This window comes from Psittacula echo (assembly GCF_963264785.1).
Source record: "Psittacula echo genome assembly, chromosome: 25".
In the NCBI taxonomy this organism is placed as follows: Eukaryota; Metazoa; Chordata; class Aves; order Psittaciformes; family Psittacidae; genus Psittacula; species Psittacula echo.
The window spans coordinates 4,829,680-4,845,543 of record NC_137760.1 but is presented as its reverse complement, the minus strand read 5'-3'; the positions used below and the strand labels follow the sequence as shown (position 1 = coordinate 4,845,543).

Genomic DNA, 15,864 nt, shown 5'->3' with positions numbered 1-15,864 from the left:
GGTGCAGCTTGAGGCCGTTTCCTCTTGTCCCATCCCTTGTTCCTTGGGAGCAGAGACCAGCCCCATCCTGCCTCCATCCTCCTATCAGGCAGTTGCAGACTGGTAAGGATCCCCTGAGCCTTTTCTTCTACCGACTAAACAACTGCAGTTCCTGGACCTACTAGTTGGCTTAAAACTCTCTTGAAGCAAAAGCAAGACTGATGAGAGAAGTAATAAGCGTTTGGAGACTCGTACCATTGTGCCATGCAGGTCTGACAGGTTACCTCACACCCACTGCGCTGAGAGAGGGAGATTTGCTGCAGTCTTTCGTGTGGAAGCATGTCTGAGCTGGAGGCTCGATGGGTACCGCGATGGGGGTTTGACAGTATGGAGTTGTGCGAATTCATCTCGTCCTCTGGAAATGGAACACGAGCCACACTCTGTGAAAGGACTGGAGCCCTGGGGCTCAGCTTATAGCTGAGGTAAGGCAATGAGGCCGTCTCTCCTGAGAGGACAGCGCTGTCTGACAGTTCTGTAGAGCACTGTGTGGGGAGGGCCGGCGCCTCCAGCCCCCGTGTCCCGAGGATCTCGGGTGTGTGAGGCGGTAACACCCAGCACCTCACGGCCCTTGCCACGCTCCCGCCTTTTCCCTCACGGTCTGCCCGGCGCACGCGCGGCGGCGGCAGCGGGACGTGCGCAAGCACGGCGTGCGCCATGGTGGGCGGCGCGTGCGCAGACGGCAGAAGGCGGGAGCGGTGCGCGTCGCGCCTGCGCAGTGCGGGAGAGGCGGGGAGGGGAGGGAGGGGGGTGGCCGGGCCCGGAGCGGAGTCCGGGGTTGTTGTTGTTGTCCCAGCCCCAGCGGCTCCTCAGTCACCTCAGCCACCGCTTCTGCGCCGCCATGTCCAGCCCTCAGGAGCCACCGCAGCACAACAACAACAACAACCCGCCAGCTGAGGGCACGCACACCGAGCCGGGCCTCAACAGTGAGTGCTGCAGCCGGCCGCCTGAGGGGTGCGGGGTCGGCGGGGCCGTGGCCGTGAGGGGCAGCTCGCGGGCCGCGACCCCTTCTTCCCCTTGCCCCCTTTCCGGGGCCGCGATTGGTGGAGGACGGGGCCGCGAGAGCCGCCGGGGCCAATCGGCGGCGGCGGGACGGGTGTAACTGGTTCGGCTGCCTCCGCCCGGGGGGCTGTGAGGAAAAGGCGGGCTGCGCGGCCTGAGGGGGCCCGGCGGGAAGTGGGTCTGGGAGTGGGGTGTCCGCTGAGCTCCGAGTGCTGAGGCAGCGGGAGCCGCTGGATGCGGGCCTGGGAAAGTGGAGGAGGCTCGGTGGAGGGGGCTGCGCGCCATAGATGAGGTGAGGACCGTGGCTGTCGGATGCTGTGGCCGCGCCGCTCCTCAGAGGAACGCTGGGGACTGAGGCGGCAGCCGGTGTGGCTGAGGTGAAATGGCCACGGCAGCGCAGCCTTAGGAAGAAGCTAGCGCTGTGGCTCGGTGCGAGCCGAGGAGAGCAGGAGCAGGTTTGTTTCCTGGTTAAACTGAGTTTATTCGGTGGCTGGTGTTAACAGCTAAGATGGGGATACAGCAGGGTAGGGGGAGGAGCGTGACTGTGGGAATGAGTTTATTCAGTGGCTGAGTCAATACCACTGACGTGAGCTATTTTCCTCTATATCCGGCATCTATGTCAGCTGCTCTGCTGCATCCTTTTGTTCGTAGGATAACACTGGTAGGGCTGGTTTTTATGTAGGCTCTTGTACTTGGCAGATGCTTTTCCCTCGTTTTAAACAGCTACTTCAGTGTGTCCTTTCATTTGTTTGTAATTATTAAGGATACTGCAGTTGGAGAGGTGAATAAATTGCATTAATGATTAACTGTTACCTTCGTGGTTTACAATGCAGTTTAACTGACCACGAAATATATTGGCTGGTTGATCTCCTGTAACTCAATGGGAATTGTATTGAAGAAGAATAAAGTGTGCCGATTTCGTAACACTTCTTTTGTGTTATGGTAATGCTACACTTTGTGATAAGGACAGCAGCTTCCAACGTTAGCCTGAGTCAAATAGGTATTTTAGCAAATTATTCAGGGCTGTTAGCGTACTTAAATACTGATTATGCTTAAAGTTGTGACATGCCCCGTGCCTAACTCAATACTTTAGAAATCGTGAGCTTTGATGCTTCTGTGTTTTAATATTTCCTTTTTGTTTTCTGTTAACTTACTCAGTGAGATGCTAGTCTGCTGTAAGACAGGAGCAACAAGAGATGAGCACACTGTAAGCCTGTGCTGGATCTGCTCACATAGGTCTTATTGCTGGATCGGCATGTAGAGGCTTAGCTAAATCAATGTGATTACTGAAGGTGATGAGTGCAAGATAAGAGAGGAAATACTCGATAGTCTATGCTCTGAGAACAAAACAAATGCAAGCTATCAGCTCCACATAGGCTTAATGCTGCTTTCAGATGCTCAGCTGCTCCACAATGCTTTGGTGTTTACAGGTATATTTTCTGCCATTACATAAACTTTTCAGTGAACTTTTTTCAAGCTAATGAGCTTAGACACCTCCTCATTTGGTTCTGTATGACATTTGTGTGTGTTTAGGGCCTTTCATTGAAAGATTCAAAGTGCTTTAATCAAAGGTCAGGAGACCTGGGAATAAAACTGATAACTGAACCTGTGCTTGGTTGAGTCCTTAAAAAAAGAAGGCTTGTTTGCTCTGGGAATTCTAGATGCTTCCTGTATTTTAATTATTACAAAGCTCAGTTATATATTGACAAAAAAAAAGGAATCCCACCTTAGGCAGGAACCCATCTAGCTCTGTCATGGGAAATCTGTTTAATAATTGCTATTATGGGAATTCGAACAGCTTTCTGTTCTTTCTCTTTTATTATTTTCTAATGGTGTACTTCATTGTCAAAGTGATATTTCTTAGTTTATTCAAGTTGACCATGGCTTACACTTTGTGTGAGCTACTAGTTTGAAGTATTTATATATATATATATATATAAAATGTGTATATAGAATTTATGTATTGTCCTTGATATCTTCACCCTAACCACCCAAGTGAAATCACAGAGTGAATAAATGAAATGAGACCACTCTTCTTCCCCCTCCCCCCCCCTTTAGCTACTGTTGTTTAAACAGTCCATCAGTTATGGAAAAACATGTAATTAAAGTCATTGTGTATCAGTTCATAGTGAAATAATTAGCCTTGGAGGATGGCCAAAATGGAAACAATTTTGGAGAAAAATACCATTCATATAAACAGTTGTGGGGTTGGTTGGTTTGTTCTTCCAGAATGTGTGTGATGTGATTTGTGAAGGGAGGAAAATGCCACCACATCTCTAAATTTTCCCACTCTTAATTCTACTATATTTCCCATTTTACTGTCAAGTAGTAATATAATTATATTTAATGTAATCAAGATTTCTCATGTGGGTGGTTAATATAACTTCCTTAGTTCTAGAAAAAGCTTGGGGCAAAACCCACTCTCTATTACTTGGGCAGTTTATTCTCACATGTATTCCTGTGCATCTTATATTCTTGTGCGTCTTTTCAAAGAAGCAGAGATTTTTATCCCTCTAATCAGTCTTTGAAACTGCATGGGCTCTCTGGCTCCTTCTTCCAAACCGGTTGTGACTGCCTGTGGGAGTATGTAGCATGTTTTAGCTTGATGTCAGATTACACTTCATTGGATGTATTTTGACTCATTAAAAGTGAGGTCAGATGGAGAACGTGCCTCTTGCCATGTCAGCTGCTGCTCAACTTGTTGGGACTCTTTACTCACAGTTTGAGTGTTCTTCCTAGTATGGCCACAACACATTTTAGATAAACCTTAAGTTTTGTCAGACCAGATAAACATTAATAAAGATTTTATTTGTACATAATGTTAGGTGCTGTGGAGGTGTCTTTAGTAGCTTCATACTACATAGAGCAACCAGTTTTGATCATCTTCTGCTGGGTTTCCATTGTGGTGACAGAGGAGAACATCCCCCTGCAACTTTGCCCTCTGTTCTTTTCACATTGTTTGTCACTCACTGCTGATTTTTTTATTTTTTTTTTTTTTTGGTAATAGATGTCTTTGCAGATCCTGAGCATTTTAATTCTCCCAGGAGATGCTCACTATTCCAGAGTGGAAGCATTCTGCCCTGTCTTCTATCTGCAGTTGCCACATGCTTTTCTGCAGGTGTGGCCTCTTGATGTGAAGGTGTTACCAGAAGGCAAATCTGCCTTCCTGATGTGGTTCTTGCAGCATGGTCTTTTTATTTAGAAATTTAGACATCAGCGGTTATCATAAATCTGAAATAATGCAGTCTGTGACTCGTGCTGACTGGTCTGAGCAAAGACTGCCTTCTCCTGGTTAACGATTGTCTGAGAAGATACGTAGTACAGGGTTTGTATACATCGTGTGATTATGCATAGGAGCTCTGTGCACACCCTAAATACCTTGTTTGTGAATACAGCTTGGGGAAACCAGACTTGTAAACCACCTGTACTCTTTAAGAGTATGATGCTTCCATGGTCATCAGAATAATGGTGTAGTTAATAATTGGTACTAAGTATAAACTCTATTTCTGTTTCAGCTTCACAAATTCAAGTTGAAAGTAGGTGAACTTGTGACATACATCCCTTCCTGTGTCTCTGTGTTCCCAGAGCCAAAACTTTGCTATCAAAAATAAAAAACCGTAAGTGCAGGCACTCTAAAGTACATGTCAGAAGTCAAGAAATCAGTGTTACAATTTAGAACCTGTGCAAATAATGTTTATAAAGTAGTTTCAACATTTGTTTTTGTGTCTTTAGGCTTTCTTTTCTTTGTTGAATATTTTTACTTCTCTGGTGAAGATGTCGTAACACCAGAAAATAAACCTATCAACCCAACACAAAAAACCTGAAAGCTTCATGGGGCATAAATTAAATTGCACAGGAATTGTGATGACAACACATCTGACTGATAGTGGGAAATCATGTTGCATTGAAAACAGTATGCTTTTGAGAAGCTGGAGGTCTTTCCTTCCATAATCATGGCTAGTAGAGTGGCTGTATGGCCAAATGATTCTTGATACATGTCTTGATGAGAAGATTGGAATTGCAGTTGGATATGGAGTGCATTTAAATATTTGGAACAGATAGAGCAGTAGAAGTCTATTCTATCTTTACCTCATGATATTAAGTGACATGTTTACGAATTAATGTTTTCGAAACCTCTTTGTTTCCAATTGAAACGTGTCACTACTGAACATGCTGGTAAATGCTGTTTTGCATTTAGTTAATGTGCACGTAAAATGCAAGCAAAGACATTTAAAACCAAAAATCAAAATCCTCAATCTAACCACAGAGTATATGAACTTCTTGGCAGCCACTTTTATCATTCAGGAGACACTCTTGCTCTTTTGTCGAATCTCAGTGCATACATGGAAATCCCATGGCCATAACTACAAAAAAAAAAGGGGGGGGGGCACGCCAGTAAATCTCAACTTGTAGGCTATATAGTTGTCGCTAAGGAAATTAAAAGAAGGGAGGTGAGAAGAGGCTGAAGTAATGGCATTGAAATTATTAACTGTTATTACATGTGACAGCTCTGCATTTCTTCTACTACTCAGTTCTTCATTTTGGCTTCTTAGCAGTGAAATCTTTTAATCTAGCTGTAATGAAATGTACATCAGCATGGTACTTCAGCTCTGTAAGGGAACATAATGCCTGCTTCAGGCATCTGATGGTTCGAGTTGTGGTGGGGTAGGAGAGGTGGGAGATGTTTGTTAGAGAGCCAGGGCTGAGAAAGTTGAGTGAGGGTTGAGAATGGCAGCCGATCTGATGTGTATGAAAATCAGGGTTTTATTCGGGGCCTTTGGAAGTAGAGGGAAGAAGGAGAATATGAAATGGCAGGTGGGGAGTTGTATAGTTGAGGACTAGCACTTGAAAATGTTGTTTCAAAAAGGAATGTAGAGCAGGGAAGTGGGTGACTAGTGTAATGGAGTGATACATAGGTAATTGAGGTTTCAAACTGCAAGGAGAAACATGGCCTATTGAAGTATTAATATTTGAGGAGAGAGGGGGCATATTTGACTAGCAACAAAATATAACTTTTTAGGGGTGTTTTTGTTGATGAAAGAGGAAGAAACATGTTGCTCTGGCCTATAGTACATGTTTATGAGTTTTCTCCCTAGTAGCAGTGTATGTTATCAGAATTCACCATGTTTGTTTCTGTGTGTAATTGATAAACTTGAGATGGGTTTTTAATGAAATGGTGTCTGGCTGGCCCAACAGGTTCCTGGGTGGAGTTACAGATGAACGGCAATGGCAATAGCAACGATAATGGCAATGGGAAAAACGGAGGTCTGGAACATGTCCCTTCATCATCCTCCATCCACAATGGAGACATGGAAAAAATTCTCCTGGACGCCCAGCATGAATCAGGACAGAGCAGTTCGAGAGGTAGTTCCCACTGTGACAGGTAAAGAAATGTTTGCTGTCCTGCCTGCAGTTTATAGCAGGATTTTATCCTATAGATGTTAATGGGGACATAAAGCCTTTTCTCAGGCTTAAGTTTGTTATGCTTCAGGATTTGGAGTACTTGCTGGCTTGTGATAACTGGTTATTAAGTAAGACTTCTGATTTGGAAAGTGGATTGTTGCTACACAGAAAGCTGAGGAATCCAGGAGCTGGAAAGTCACCTCAGCACGACAGTTAAATTTCACATTGTCATAAATCACATGGTGTAAAAAATACCTGATTTTACTGGCTTTATGTTTAGTCAAACGTAATAAAATGCATCACTGGATTTAACCAGTGATTAAAGAGATCCTCAGAATTTGTACTCCTTTGATTTGAGTGTTCTGCTTTTTGTCCTGTGAAGGCAAAATATTTCTTACCTAACAATATAATCCTTCAAGGCTCATGTGAGCATTATGATACTCTTCTGTGTTCGTTATACCTTTTTTCTAGGAAGTTCTGGGGCAGTTTGGAAATCCTTGGGCAGTTTTAGATTTAATTTTAGCTGTCCTGCTTGTGCCTGCCTTAGTTTTGCTGGGTGAATGCAGTTTAACTGTCATGTCTACTGGGTAGCCTGCATAAGTAGTTGATAGATATAAAGCTATTTAAAATCAGTTAGGCCTGATTTAATGACTGAATGTAGTACACTGTTTGAAAATAATCCATATGAGTATTTAAAGTAGAATGGTTACATTTATAGAAAACAAAATTTGCAACATCTATGTTGCTAAGAAACAAGCTGTCAGAGCTGTCGCTAGTAGACTGCTTTCCAGTTCAGTCAGGAATGTTTGCTAGATGATGGTTGTATAGCTTCTTTTACTAGCAGAGGATTTTCAGTTATTACGCACGTTTTAAGTGAATGAAGGCAGATTTCTTTTTTCTTTTTTAAACTTATGTTTCCACTTGTTAACTTTTGGGTAATTCTTTTCCCCTTTTGACAGTTGAAGTAACATTCAAGAAATACTTTGCATTCTGTTCACAGAGTAAATTGCTCTGAAATGTGGTGGTTTGGGTTCTCTTTTGCATATTTCTAAACTACACCTTTTTTGTGAAAGCTTAAGTTGGGTTGAAAAGATGCCTTTAGCATTTTAATGAGACACCTGCACTGGTGCATCACGCTGCATTTTATATTGTTCATTACTTGAGTTCTCTGGTGTTTGGTCAGTTGAGGTGCGATAGTTGATTAATTTCCCAAGTAGATTACCAAATGTTTAATACTCAAAGTGAGGCTAAAAAGGAATATATATTCTTGCCAAGCATCAAAAGGTTTCTTCATGTGTGATGTTTCTGCTTGGAGTGATGCAAAAAGAGGTATAATTCACAATGCTGGCAGTGTTATCTAAAAGAAATAAGGGATCTGGAGATTTTGTGTGGCAGTTTTTGGTCAATGCTTTCTTTGCTTTAGTGGGAGGTTGGTTGAGCTGGTTGAGGAAGGTAGGATTATAAAGGGGGGGGAGAAAATAAAAAGATGAGAAGGTTTGGAAGACTTTCAAATACTGATACGTTTGATCTGAAGGGTAGTCTGTACCTCATAGGAATAGTGTGCAAAAGTGCATGTGGAAGTGATTCAGATGAGATGCTGTTTATACTAACGATTCTTTAGGTGACAGTGTATTATGACAAAATGACATAACAATATCAATTTCTCTTTAGCCCTTCACCTCAAGAAGATGGACAGATAACTTTTGATGTGGAAATGCACACAAGTAAAGACAGTAGTTCTCAGGTATTTTTTTTATTAACCTTTAAAATACATGAATTAAAAGAAAAGTGTTTTCAGTTGTGGATATTGTATACAGATCATGTGTTTGTATAAATCAGCATTGGGAATACTTGAGGAGTAAAGGAAGCTCTGTTGTGTCAAAAGTCTTAAAATGTTATATATCTTATGTGTCAAAAAATTCATTGAACAGTTTGATAGCAAATTTTGGTTTTCATTCTGAGACACTAAACTTGGCTGTTAGCTGCAGGACAAGCAAATGAATTTTATAAGCCTTATTTAATCAAAATTTGGAGATGTACCTTAGTCATTTGAGTAATGCTGTTTACTTGCCTTGTACTTTATTCTTGCAGGTTTTAAGTCAGTCTTTTTTATTAGAAATTGATATAGTACCTTCCTGTAAATAATAAGTAATTTTTAGTGAATAGTAAATAATTTCTGTGCATTCAAGCTTATGTTAATTTAAATTATCTTTTAAGGAGTTAAATTAAAACACACTTCAGAATGATTATTTTTAGTCACAGGGCAGGGTTAGTATACTTTATTTAGGCTTACATTTTGTATTGACTTGTAGAGATTAATAGCTTTGAAGTGAGGGGAAAAATGAGGCTCCATCTCTAAAGCTGAGAATTGCCCTGCTTAGTAGCAATCATATTATTGTCTAGCACTGTTTGCACTGTGTGTGTCAAACCTGTTTTCTTTGAAATGTTTATATTTCTGTACAGGATTTTGGAGGGTTCAGTTTATTGCTCTACAGATAGTCAGCTCACATGATAGTGAGTAATTGCCATAATACAAACTGAGAGGAGACTAGTGCTGAACTCTTAGTTTTATCATTTAATAGAATTTGCTGTCCTCAGCAGTATAAATAAAAAGCATTCCTGGAAGAATGAAACCTTCCATTTAATTTTGTCAAAGACTTGGCTGAACAGTAGGACTATTTCAGCTCTGCCCTGTAGAGCCACAGGGATTTGAGTGAAGTTGGTGGTCTTTTGTGACTGTTGTATTTGATGACTTCTGGGTTTGGTATGGTTTTTGCTTTAATGTTAAGTGGTCTATTTTACTAGGATAGATCAGGAAATTGTTTTAATGCAAAGGAGGAGTTTGTACCAAAGTTAGTGGTGTTTTCTCCTCTATTTTATTTTTTCCTATGTGGTAACACTTGAATCTAATAATGTAACATTAAATCTTTGGATCAAGACAACTAGTAGTTGTGTTGTGAGTGCTTCCTTTTCACTGCTCCATCTGGGATGCAGCTGGTAGAAGCTGGTAGTTGCAAGTAATATAAATTTAATAACATGTTTAAAGTTAAAATACTGTTTCTAAATCCTTTTATTTGGCTGTCTTTCTGTGCTTTAGCCACACTCTGTATGCTTTAAATCAAATGCCATCAACCGCGAGTTTTTGCCATTTGTGAAAACATGAATACTTTTTACATAATGCTGGTTTATTACATTTAAGATTTAAATAATAATTTTTTTTTTATTTTTCTTAAAACCCAAGTAACTTGCAATGATGTGGAAGTCCTGCATATAGGAATAACATTTGTGGTATACTGACTTGTGCAGATTCTCCTGTTAGCATAATAAAATCTCTTCTAAATAATCAGTTGCCCAACAACACTTGCTCGTTTATCAGGTGCCACCATTTGGTGCTTATCATTTTAGCACTGTTGTCGTTGCTCTTGGTTTAACACCATAAGGAGAAGCTAATTGAATGTTACAAGGCTTGTCCTGTGTATATTTTCAGTCTGAAGAAGAAGCAGTAGAAGGAGAGAAAGAATTGGAAGTTTTGAAGAAAAGTGCTGACTGGGTGTCAGACTGGTCAAGTAGGCCTGAAAACATTCCTCCCAAGTAAGTTAAGCACTATTTTAATGAATATTTTTATATGAAGGAGAGAAGAATCATAAGTTGCATAGAATTACTATGGCTCTCCAAATAAGATCGTATTGGAAAAAGGTTTCTCTTTGGGGAGGCTACAAACTCAAAACAATGAAGAGTGGAAATCTTAATAGCAACAGAATTATATTTTTATTAAAAGTAATGTCAATCCACAGCAAGCTGAGTAAACCTTTTGTCAAGGTTTCTTGACATAATTACTGGAAGAGTTGGGGACTTGGAGTTGGGATTTGTGGCATTTAGTTTGGCTTATTGAATGGAATAGTGTTGAGCAAGTCTCCTAAATTCTTGTACCTTTTTTTCTTTCTATGTAAAATATGTAATGTTCATCCACGGAAGGGGAAACGTTGAGATCCTTGAATACAAGGCATTTTTGTTATAATAGAGGATGCTGTCTAAATCTGGCAGATTTCTGTGTCTGTTTGGAACAAAAAAATGAGGCTCTCGATAACAAATCACATCCTGAAATTCCCTCTCTCGGACCTACCTCTCTCTCTTCAGCTACTGCTCCCCTTGTCTCTATACTGTCTGTGTAAGTGGTCTCTCCACAATCTCTCCTACTATTCTCTTTGGTTCCTTGCTCCATGTAAGGGATCTTTAGCTCTTTGTACTTAAAAAAAATGTTCCTACAGAGATCTGTGCATTTGTGTGGAAAAAGGAAAAAAAAAAAAGAAAGAAACAAAAATCTTACTGGATTTTTTCCCCCTTTTTACCTCTTCTTTCAGGGAATTTCATTTCAGACATCCCAAACGTTCAGTGTCTTTAAGTATGAGAAAAAGTGGAGCAATGAAAAAAGGTGGCATTTTCTCTGCAGAATTTCTTAAGGTTTTCATTCCATCTCTGTTCATATCTCATGTTTTGGCTTTGGGACTAGGGTAAGTATTAACCTAATTCTCACTTCAGCTTTTGCATCTGGCTTTGCTTTGCCACTTGTATGCCAGGACCTGCTGAAAAGGGCTTTATCTAGAATATTTATGTTGTTGCACCTTCCTCAAGATAGATCTAGTACACTTTTTGAAATGCAGGAAAACATTTCAGCCATTAAAACATTTTATTTCCACAATTCGTCAGGTTTCTTGTATCGAAAATGCATGGATTATCATGAATTTGCAAATAACCTTTGCAGTTGTAACATGTGCCATTTGATTATCCACACGTTCTACTTATATGCTTCAGGTTATAATGTAGAGAGTAAGAACAGAGTAAATGGAAAACTGCTGTAACTTCTACTAACCATTGCAAAACCACATTGTACAAATACTGATGCTGAAGTTCTGTGTGTATGGCACATACTCTGTTATTTTCAGTGTCTAATGCTGCAGTTGTGTGGTATTACTCAAAGTTAAGGTTTGGGTACTTAAAGAAAGGTACATGAAATACTGCATGTGTCCTGCAAGATCAGCTACGACTCTGCTCAGCACTGCTTTCGTTGCCTGCATAATCCAACATAATCTCTCTGCTTGCTTAATCCTTGTGTTATGTTAATTCATTTTATGTCCTTCTATCATGGGGCAAAGACATGTTCTTAAAATATGTTTTTGTATAGCTTCGTATTTGTTTTTCAGAGTGTAGTTCCAGTGTCTCTTTAATTTCCTGTAAACCTTTAAATAAATTAGGAAGATAGAATATATGAGAATATATTGTAAGATATTTGTACTACAGCAAAATTGTGTATTTCCACAGCAAATTAATTTGTGCCTGAATTTATTTGTTAGAGATCAGTGTTTGTGTAGCTCCTCAGTGCTTTAAAGCTCACACCCTCCCTTTGTAAGCAGTAGTTTATTGTGTAGATCCTCAGTGCTCAGTGTTATAAAGCTCACCTCCTCCCTTTATAGGCAGTACTTTGTTTTATTGTAATAATCCAGGAGTGTTGCTCAGCTCTTCAGGAGTCCCTGTGTCAGGTACTCCACAGACACGACACAAGCTTTTGGACTGGGGTTTTCAAATGAGCTTGGGACTGGAAGAAACCTGCTTTTACTGAACGTTGATAGCATCAGTGCTTCTAGGCTCATCTGAAAATCTCACTCTTCAGGTAATTTTGTAGAAATGAAGTGATGTCCTTGGAAGAATCTCATCAAACTTAGTGAAAGACAGACTAGCTGAGTGCGTGCAAACTGTTTGGAAAACAGGGAATATCTCTGTGAAATACGATATGCCTTATACTTTTTATTTCAGCATCTACATTGGAAAACGACTGACCACACCTTCAGCCAGCACTTATTGAAAGATGGAGTGCAAAACCTGGAAATCCACGTGACCTGTGAAGGTGTTACTGTCTCATTTAGTACATTTGACTTGAGACCATTTTAAGCATGACCCCTGACTTCATCCTTTCCTTACATATCCAGGTTTTTGCTAGCTCTGGAATTCAGTATTGTGTTGGAACTCTGTTGAGGTGTTTCGCTATCTACATTCTTTCCCTCTCTCCTCCCATTCCTCTGCCTCTTGGCCTGCAAGACACGTCAGAGTTGCTGAACGGAGTTTACAACTGTCTATATGTTGCAAGGGCTTCTCTCAATGCAAAATGCCACCAGCAAGTTTAATTTTATCAGTGATGCTGTTGCCTCCTTAGTGCAACCTGACTTAAATTGCAGTTGTGCATGGTATAAATGTTGACTGTATAATGGTGATAAAATTAACAGGCTCTTTGGAAGAAAAGTATTGATTGGAGTGAGAATGAATTTTTCTTTTGAAAAAGGAACCCAAGCTGGTTGTGAAATAAACTAAGAAATCACTGGCAATAAAAAACAGTTTAAATCAGCTTTTGGGGGAATTTACTTGGCCCTTTGTATTGGCTAACACCATTTGATTTGCAGGAGGCAAAGACTGCATAAATTTTAAAGTAGGATAACTAAATCCATCAGCATATTTTAATATTAGGTAATTGTTGTAATCTTGTCTTTTCTATGAAGTCAGCTCCTTATTCCTTGTAGGAGAACCTGTCCGATGCCTAGAAAATATAAGAGAAATTGCATTGTTTGCATGTGAAGAAGCTTTTCTTTTCCTTACCTGTTTTCTTATGGGAAAATCTGAAATGTGAAAATTTTCCTTTTAGAAGTAGTTTTAAATTAAGGAAAAACCCAACAGCTGTAGGTGTAGTTAGACTGTGTAAAAGGATATGATTCTGTTTGTTGTGGAACCATTTACAATTAGGATGATAGGGCAGTTTCAGAAAGCAAAGTATTTGACTGATCTTTAAGGGGGACAATCTTGCAAGAGTGTAAGATTCAGAAGTTGTCAAACTCTGAAATGTCTTCTGCAAAGGAGTTTTCAATATTCCTCTCTCTCATTGTTTACTGTACAATCTCCTTTGGGGATACATGGAATCTGAAAGTCACTCGTGGTGTCTCATGTTAGATAGACTCTTCTCACTAATGTTGTTGAACTTTTATCTTAGGGAACATTAAGCCTTGTCCTCCTTCAGTGACACTTCTTTTCAAAATGTGAAGCTTTAGTACCAAATTGTTACAAAGCATTGGGACAGTCACGTCCTTAAATAGATTTTATTGGATTTCAGAACATGTAGCATGACTCTGAAGGATAGAATACTCTTTTTTTATATATATATGAATATATAAAAAATATGATATAGACTTTAATACTAAGTATTTAGGGAACCAATGCTAATTTTAAGACTAGCAAAAATCTCATTTAAATAAAAACTTTAATAGGCTGACTTGTAGAAGATGATAAGAAAACATAGTCAGCCAGTTTGGAGAGAGCAGATACATAGAAATATTTGCTTGCATCAGACTATAAAAAGTTGATGATTTGAACTAGCAGTGATGGCTTGAAACAGTTGATGCGTAGAAGTTAAATCCTTATTGAGATTTGGTTTTTAGTTAGCTCCCAGAAAGTAAAAAAACCTGAAGTATAAATCCACTGCTAAACTCTATTTATTTATATTCTGTACTTCTGAATGCTGTTACAGAATGCTTTCAGGGTGAAAGGGGCAGTCTAACAACAAATCTTCTTGAAGACATCTGCTTTTCTTCTTCTAGTGGCACTTGAGTTGCCTACAACTGCATATTGGTTTCAAGTGTGGATATTGGGTTTCACCCAAAGGTGGGGGAGGGAAGGGGGAAGTGGTGAAGGGTGTTTTAGTATTGAGTACATAATTTTGCAGACCTAAAACCCAAGGGGATGGGAGAAAGGCTGAAACACTTTTAGTTCTAATTATAGCACCTTGTTTTGTATGGAAATTGGAGTAACAGAAAAATAGATTTTTACCAAGTAGGGACTACTTTTTAATAAGAGAAAAATTTACCCCTTTCTAAATTAAAAGGTAATTCTTCCTCAGAATATTTAGTAAATACTATTGCAAGTTTGTGGCGAGAGTATCAACACAACTTATGCTATTTGAAGGAGCCATGAAGTCAAATTTGTGAAAAACTACAGGTGAGGAATGGATACATGATCACTGTAACACTTGCTATGATACAATGCAGTATTTATTGATACCCTACTATAAGCTTCGGCTGAAAGTCTCCAACTTCTAGTTTTACAATGAACAGAAACAGATTGCTGTATAATTTGAAAAGGGGTTTCAACTATTGCTAGTTGAAGTTTTGTTAAGACAAGTGTTGTTTAAAAAGCTTTATACCTGTTTACAGTTTTGGAAACACAGACGTAAGCTTCATTTTTCTTACATTCAGTGAAAACTGGCCTAGAATATTTGTAAATAGTATCAAGAAAAACAAATGCATAAACTCGCACATGAAAACTGCAGCAGGCAAACGTAACTGCAGCAAATGCATCTTACTGGTTTCAAAAGTGCAAGCTGAAGATTGTTAGAAATTCGACTTTTTTTTAATTGACGTTTGTTGAACTATTGGAGTTAACTGAGCCAAAGTGATTATGCATTCTTCATCGATTAGTTAGCACTTTGTAACATTATATACAGTTTACAGTACATGTATAAGTTGTAGCTTATAAACATTTTGTGCCATTAAAGCTCTCACAAAACTAGTTGTCTGAAATTACTTCATACTGCGCCTCTCTTTCTTCTGTTTTCTTGGTTTTACAGGACTGTTCTGTGTAATGCTTTGTGGAACTGTTGTGTTCTGGGTTAAATGACCATAGAAGCTGCTGTGTATAGGCTGGGCTCATTTTTTGCAAGATTGCTTGGGGTTGGTTTTTAGTGACTTGGGCTTATGTGCTTCTTTTCCTGACGCACTTCATCCAAACATTTCCATTGTCGCATTGTCCATCTGTAACGAGTCCTCCAGCACCTTGTCCAGGAAAACTTCTAAAGCAAAATAATATAGTGGCATATGAAATGTAAAGTAGAATTGATGAGATTGTGTGTAATTAGTCAGCTGTGTTGTACGCCTTGTATTTCTCTTCTGGTTACTAATTCTGTTGCAGACTAAAGAATAAGGGAGATCAACTGTAATTGTTAATCTGTCTCCATAGTCTTGGTTCAAGAGCACTGGTCATTTCTGGAAGTACCATGTGGAGAGTTATTTGTTCTAAGTGTAAAATGTCATCACTCTGATACTGTTACTGCCCATTTTAGTTACCTAGTGATTATTTTCCATGTTTTTAATATAAAAGTCCAGAACTTTGTGAAAAATTGTTGGTTTATTCAGAGACATAAGATAAAATTAGAAATCCTACTTTAGGAGAGTGTAGATGTCTGGGAGTTACTGTGAAACCTGGGCTTGAAGCTTTGCCTTATTACTACTTTGAAACTGTTTTGGAGAACATGATTGTTGGGATTTGGGCACTTTGTTTCTCTGCAGCCCTTTGTTTCTCAACACATTTATTTAGTAGGTGTTACAGGGG

At 39.6% G+C, this 15,864-nt stretch overlaps 1 protein-coding gene across 2 annotated transcripts; it reads left to right on the top strand.

Moving 5' to 3' along the window:
- The first annotated feature begins 770 nt into the window (after positions 1 to 770).
- On the top strand, positions 771 to 15,045 carry BNIP3L (BCL2 interacting protein 3 like). Of its 2 annotated transcripts, none has more exons than XM_080634440.1 (6): positions 771 to 962; positions 6,235 to 6,421; positions 8,113 to 8,185; positions 9,929 to 10,032; positions 10,803 to 10,952; positions 12,253 to 15,045. In XM_080634440.1, exons 1-6 carry the CDS (start codon positions 878 to 880, stop codon positions 12,299 to 12,301), a joined length of 648 nt encoding a protein of 215 aa, XP_080490566.1. In that variant the 5' UTR covers positions 771 to 877; the 3' UTR covers positions 12,302 to 15,045. The 2 variants fall into 2 exon arrangements, with proteins under 2 accessions (XP_080490566.1, XP_080490567.1); XM_080634441.1 differs by lacking the exon at positions 771 to 962 and adding an exon at positions 1,313 to 1,330.
- Positions 15,046 to 15,864: the final 819 nt, after the last annotated feature.